Here is a 6615-nt window from a genome sequence, read left to right as displayed (position 1 = left end):
AGAGTTTCTGTATCTTCCTTGCCTTTCTGCCTAGAAGTGCTTCTGACTATTTTGACACCAGTACCTCAAAAATTCTTCAAAAATTTTAGCTTTACACCATATTATCTGAAATAAAACAAATACAGCATGGCCCTATAATTCCTCATCTTCAGTTGTACTGTATTACATTTAAGTTATCTTCATAATACCCTGTAATTCTCATGTAAAACATGTATATTATCAATTAATTAGATGATTAAACAGTACAAATCGATTTCTGTATGTTTTCTGCTTTTGCATCTGTTTGGTCACATGTGGGGGTGGTTGCGGGAACATGGGCGGGAAGTGAAGGAGATGAAACTGGAGAGGGATAGGAAAAAAGGAAGTAAATAAGGATGGAGGAGAAGACAGGAGAGAGAGAGAGAGAGAGGCAGAGAGAGACAGAGAGAGAGGGAAGGAGGGATGGATGGTGGGAGGGAGGGAGGGAGGGAGGGAGGGAGGGAGGGAGGGAGGGAGGGAGGGAAAAACATATCCTTTCACCGTTCATCTGCAGACTGATGTTTGGTTGTTTTACAGCTTGGCTATTGCAAACAAGTGACAATAAATTTGTAATGTACCCATTTCTTTAAAATCCAGTAATTTTTATCTAATTACAATATCAGTAATGTGACTTCTAGATTCTCTGTTACTTCCCTATATATTTGCAAGCGTGCCCTATACTGTTTTCTGCCATGGCTACATCAAGTTACATTTCCATCGAAAATCAAGAAGGTTCCATCTTCTCCACATGCTCTGTACCATTCACCTTTCTTATTTCTGATATTAATTAACTAACAGTTGTTGGGTTCTGTTGGAGAAGTCCTGTGTATATGTCAATAAAGCACTGTTGGCCAATAGGGAAGCAAGATAGGTGGGACTAGGAGTCCAGGAGGACTCTGGGTAGGAGAAACACAGGGAGTCAAGATGTAACTGCCATAGGGATAAGAAGCCCGGAAACTTTGCTCCAGTAAGAGAAATACTTAGATTAACAATTATGGGGTAAATACTTAAGTCAGAGCTAGCCAGTAAGAAACAAGCAAGGCCAACAGCTTCATAATTAATATAGCCTCCTGTGTGTTTATTTGGAACTGATGTGGCTCTGGAACCAGGCTGGCGGGAAGGCTTCCCTTTACAAATGGGTACAATCTCATCTTGATCTTGATTTGCATCTCTATGCTTCTAATGAAGTAGAACATTATTGTGTCTGTTTCCCCGTCTTTGTTTTTCATTGAAACATATCTCTTCTGACTCTCAGATCATTTTAGTATTAGTTTATATTCTTTGGGCTGTTTAGCTTAACTGTGTATCAGGCCCCCCAACAAAATTGTGCATGAATCCCTTGCCTGATTTACTTGTTTTCTTCATTTGTGTGGACCACTTTCTTATACAGTTGCTTGCTTTTTATATAAAATTTCTTCAATTGAATGCATGAAAAGTTACCTGTTTGAATGTTTTTGGTTTTGTAACATCAGTATGCATGTGTTTTACATGTGTTTGTGTGGGGGTGCATGTGCATGGTTGTCAGTAGTTGTATGTGAACGCATTGCCTGTGTGTGTACCCAGGTGCTTGTGCAGGAGTGTGCCCACAAGTTGAGGTCTTCTTCCTGTCTAAGTTGCCCCCCACCTTACATATTTAGGCAGTCATTAGAGCTGGTTTTTGGCACTACTCAGTCTTCTGGGTTTATATATGGACTTCCATGCTCAACTGTCCTTTAAGATTCTGAACTGGGTCAAAAACTTTTGTGTTAAAATTTTTTTTCTCCTTGGGAGGCAGAGGCAGGCGCATCTCTCTGAGTTCGAGACCAGCCTGGACTACCAAGCGAGTTCCAGGACAGCCTCCAAAGCCACAGAGAAACCCTGTCTCAAAAAGCCAAAAAAATTTTTTTCTCATTTAAAATATTTGTATTACCCCCACAAGTTATGTGCCATCATTGCCTTAGCATATTTTGAAGGCAGCACAGATCATAGTTCAGTGGTTTTGTGGATAGAGTGGTATTTATGTTTCTCTTTTGGTAGCCTACAGAGTATCTTCCTGTATAAAAGGCATTAGAACATAGAGTTTACCACTCCATGAAAGCACCAGCCCAACTACTCCATGTTCAGTGAGTTGTGTGAGTGCTGTCTCCAGCAATGGGGTTCATCTGTCAGTTTGTGGAAAACAATCCATTGTCTTAGTAACAGCATGAGTCATTTGAGACATTTCTATGGGGTTCCCTTGGCCAACAATTCAATTGAATATAATCCAGTCCCACTACTGGAAGCCCCATTTCATGACAAGAAATGTCCAGTTGAGTCTCTGAAGCCCCATTATTATGAGACCTCATTAGAATCACCTTCATATATTTTAGAAAGTTTCCACTATACTAGGTTTCCATATCATCCCTCAAATGCCCATCAATTACACATGTCTCCTCCAGCAATCACTCACTCTACCCTATCTCTCCTACACTTCCTACCTGATACTGGCCCACCTGTCTCCACACATCCCTAGTCCATCCATAAAGTCTATTCTATCCTCTTCCTAGGGAGATCCATGAATCCCCCATTGACACTTCTATACCTGAATCTATGGATTGTAGCTTGGTTATCATTTATTTAACATCCAATATATCTTTCTGTGTCTGAGTTACCGCATGGATGTCCGATTTGACTTAAGGCCCACCACCATGAAACAGAACACATACCCAATATGGTTTGGATGACCAAGAAAGGATAAATAATCCAGAGAACTAGGACAAAACCAAATATAAATGATATATATGATCATTAATTATATCATTAATATTTATTAGTCCTATTAATTGTCCTCAATATGATATAATAATTATTTATATATAATGATTCCTATTTACATTATGCTGCACTCATGTCTTAGTCAGGGTTGCTGTTGTTGTGAAGAGATAGCATGACCATGGTAACTCCTAAAAGGAGAACATGCACTTGGGATGATTTGCTCATGGATTCAGTGGTTTGGTTCATTATTACCATGGTGGTAAGTATGGCAGCAGGCAGGCAGACATGGTGCTGGCTACATCTTTATCAGAAGGCAGCTGGAAGTGGACGAAGACACTGGACATGGCTTGAGCATATATAAGACCTCAAAGCCCACCCCCACAATGACATACCTCTTTCAATAAGGCCATACCTACTGCAACAAAGCCACACCTCCTAATAGGGCTACTCCCTATGAGCTTAAGGGGGCCAATTGCACTCAAACTACCACAACTCAAAAAGCAGTGCCTTACGCAGTCACCATCAAACAGACTGCCTCTGGCAGTAGATCGAACAAATGCAGAGACCCACAGCCAGACACTACATGGAGAGAGGGTATAAATGGAATGTCACCATAAAACCCCTCACCTGAGAGTTCAGGAGACCCTGGGGAAGAGGAAGCAGAAAGAGTGTAAGCACCAGAGATAATGGAGGACACCAGAAGAACATGTCTCTCTGAATCTGCTAGCAAGGTACATATAAACTCACAAAGACTGAAGCAGCAAGGATAGGGCCTACACATGTCTGTACCAGGTCCTCTATGTATACCTGATAGATTTTAGCTTAGTATCTTAATAGACTCCTGGGTGTGAGAATAAGTCAGTCACTGATTCTTTTGTCTGCCCTAGGGATTCTTTTCCTCCTGTAGGTCTGCCATGTCCAATATCAACATGATGGCTGCTGCTTTATCCTATTATTTTTAATTTTGTTTTGTTTGGTTGTTACCTATTGATAGACAGAAATGGAATGGATTTGGAGCAGTGGGAGGTGAGGAAGAATTGGGAGGAGTAGAAGGAGTGCTAACTACAATCCTGATATATTGTATAAGAAAAGAAACTAGCCAGACATTGGTGGCACACACCTTTAATCCCAGCACTCAGGAGGCAGAGGCAGGCAGTTCTCTGTGAGTTCGAGACCAGCCTGTTCTACAAGACCTAGCTCAGGACAGCCTCCAAAGCCACAGAGAAACCTTGTCTCGAAAAACCAAAAAAAAGAAAAAAAAAGAAAAAGAATCTGTTTTCAATAAAATGGAAAAATAATGAAAATATTTGTATTAATTGAAAATCTCAGACAACGAATTTTGAAAATAATCACACCCTCAACTCCTAATCTTCCCACTGATCTTCCCACCCAAATTTGAGATTTCTATTTTTCTTTTAATTCTCCCATCACAGAGTCCAGTTTGTGTTGCCAAACTTGTTTTGGATCGAGGTCTGCTTTGGTATGTGGTCAGCCTACCAGAGGTTACATCATTAACAAAAACTGATCTTTTAGCAGCTATGTTAGCAAATGCTAAATGTTCCTCAGCTAGTGATGCCTGATCACCTTTCTCCATTCATACTAGGATTTTTTTCCTGATTGGAACTTTCTCAGGTCTTATCCATGTTGTCACAATCATTATGGATTCAAATATCTATGTGCCCTTTTGTGTCTGGAAAATACTTCCTTAAAGTCATTGAACACCTCTGACTCTTACTGTCTTTCTGTTCCCTCTTCTACAGAGTGTGATTGTGATATTAATTTCAAATTTAGAATTGATAACTCCATTTTCTTTTATCTGCACATTAAGCAACCGGGAGGCATGTCTCTTTGTTAACTGCCATTTAAGGCAAAAAAAGGTCCTCTGATGGAGATTAAGGGTTATGCTGTTGGTTCTTTCCTAGGGCCTATGAATCTGTGGTTTTTAAATTTTTTATTATAATTTTATTCTTTCTGCATATGTTTTGTTGGGGGATATGCATATGACATATCATTAACCTGGAAGACACAGGCAAAAAATGAAAGATAGAATTTCTCCTTCTACTGTATGGGACGCTCAGCTCAAACTCAGATCTTCTGGCACAATGGTGTGTGCCGTTACCTACTGAGCTATCTCACATGCCCAGGGCTTGTTTCTCTCGCTTTGGCTCATTTACCTTAACATAATTATATGCAGCATATATTTTTGTGAAGAAAATAATTTGAATAAGAAACTAGCATATGGAATGACACACTGGGCTCATTATTGGCAGAATTAATAAGATGGGAGTAGCTGTTTGTTAAAGCAACTTACAGATTTCAAGGAATCAAGATTCCAATCATATTCTTAACAGAACTAGACAACACAATTCTAATGGTCATATGAGTAGCCAAAATAGGACAAAGCAAAAAGGATGATGCTGAACCTATCATACGATCTGATCTCAAATTATAACACAGAGCCACAGTAATAAAAACCAAATGACAATAGCACAAAAACAGACATATGAAAACTAGAAAGAATGTGTAAGACTAGAATATACCCGAAACAAAACTAAAATATGTTTATGTAGATATTAACTGTTATCAAGTTACCAATAACACAACCAATGACCAGATAATTCTTCATTAGGATGATATGGGAAACACATTTCTAAAGAGAGAATTACTCTACAATAAGCAAACAAAAGAAAAGAAAACACAAAGACCTTTTAACTGTGGAATATTACAAAAAAGATATAAAAAGAAAGAGGATTATTTTAAATATTGGTATAGAAGCACAGAAGATTTTCATAAATATTAAATAAACTAAATCTAAATGAGGTAGAATATTGAAAACAGTACAAGAATTTCATGTTAGAGTGCAATGATTTGATCATGGGATCCTGACATATGAGCACAATTATCTCAGATACTTAGCTTTGATTGTCCAATAAACCATGGCATGCTGTTTTCTGAAGCACAATGTAGACATGTATGACATTATAATACCTGTGATTTCCCCCACCAAACACCCAGGTGTATAAAAGGCCCTTGGAAGACAAGAAATCCAGACTCAAGGATCCCACTACAGGTCTTCCTCTGGACAGTCTACTCCTGACACCATGTGTTACTATGGTGGATACTATGGAGGCCTGGGCTATGGCTATGGTGGCCTAGGCTATGGCTTTGGCTGTGGTTATGGCTATTGCCGCCCACTGTGCTGGAGAAGACACTGGTCTTATGGCTTCTACTGAGGAGTTTCTACAACCATCCAGAATGTTGACTCTCATCTGCTGTATTACTATAAGTATCCTCAAGTTTCTTCACATAAGGAATTCCTAAAGATCTTCATCATTTCAACTTCATGCTAAACTATCTGACAAATATCAACAAGGCATAACCATCTTCTTTGTCATTTTCATTTGGAATCTATGGCAGTTGCAGACAATTTTATTAGTATCTTTGTAAGGATCTGTGAATTGTCAAGCATGAACTCCCTATTTTTTAATTAAGCGGTACACATTAATATTAAAAGGTATTCATTGTAGATTTTGCCTTTCCATAATTTTAATAGTCTCTTAGTTTCTCACTAAGAGACATGTTTTTATGTATTTCTGTGTGATTTTTCAGATATGTGTGGTCTTTTTAAATAATACATGGAAGGAGGGAGAGAAGCAGAGAGAGATAGAGGGAGAGAGATTTTACAATATTTAGCTGCCTAAAATTAATAGGAAATATATATATCTTTTCTTACTAACAACTCATTAAAAATATTTTCATTCTCAGAATTCCTTGGTTGCCTGTAGATCTTTGTGTAGGGTTGAGGCCTCAGTATCTTCCACTTTCTATATTAAAATGTCTGTTGGTGCACTCCTTGTTCAACTT

At 38.7% G+C, this 6615-nt stretch overlaps 1 protein-coding gene across 1 annotated transcript; it reads left to right on the top strand.

The window, feature by feature from the left end:
• Window positions 1-5852: 5852 nt before the first annotated feature.
• On the top strand, window positions 5853-5984 carry LOC121141847 (keratin-associated protein 20-2-like). The gene has a single exon (XM_040750375.1). It carries the CDS (start codon window positions 5853-5855, stop codon window positions 5982-5984), a length of 132 nt encoding a protein of 43 aa, XP_040606309.1.
• The last annotated feature ends 631 nt before the right edge of the window (window positions 5985-6615 follow it).

Source organism: Mesocricetus auratus, unplaced genomic scaffold (assembly GCF_017639785.1).
Source record: "Mesocricetus auratus isolate SY011 unplaced genomic scaffold, BCM_Maur_2.0 Super-Scaffold_100008, whole genome shotgun sequence".
Classification (NCBI taxonomy): Eukaryota; Metazoa; Chordata; class Mammalia; order Rodentia; family Cricetidae; genus Mesocricetus; species Mesocricetus auratus.
Note: the sequence above shows the minus strand (reverse complement) of the source record. Positions and strands in the feature narration are given on the sequence as shown.

Excerpts from the sequence above, each read along its gene's own strand:
- LOC121141847 (XM_040750375.1), top strand. The coding sequence starts at position 5,853 with ATGTGTTACTATGGTGGATACTATGGAGGCCTGGGCTATGGCTATGGT.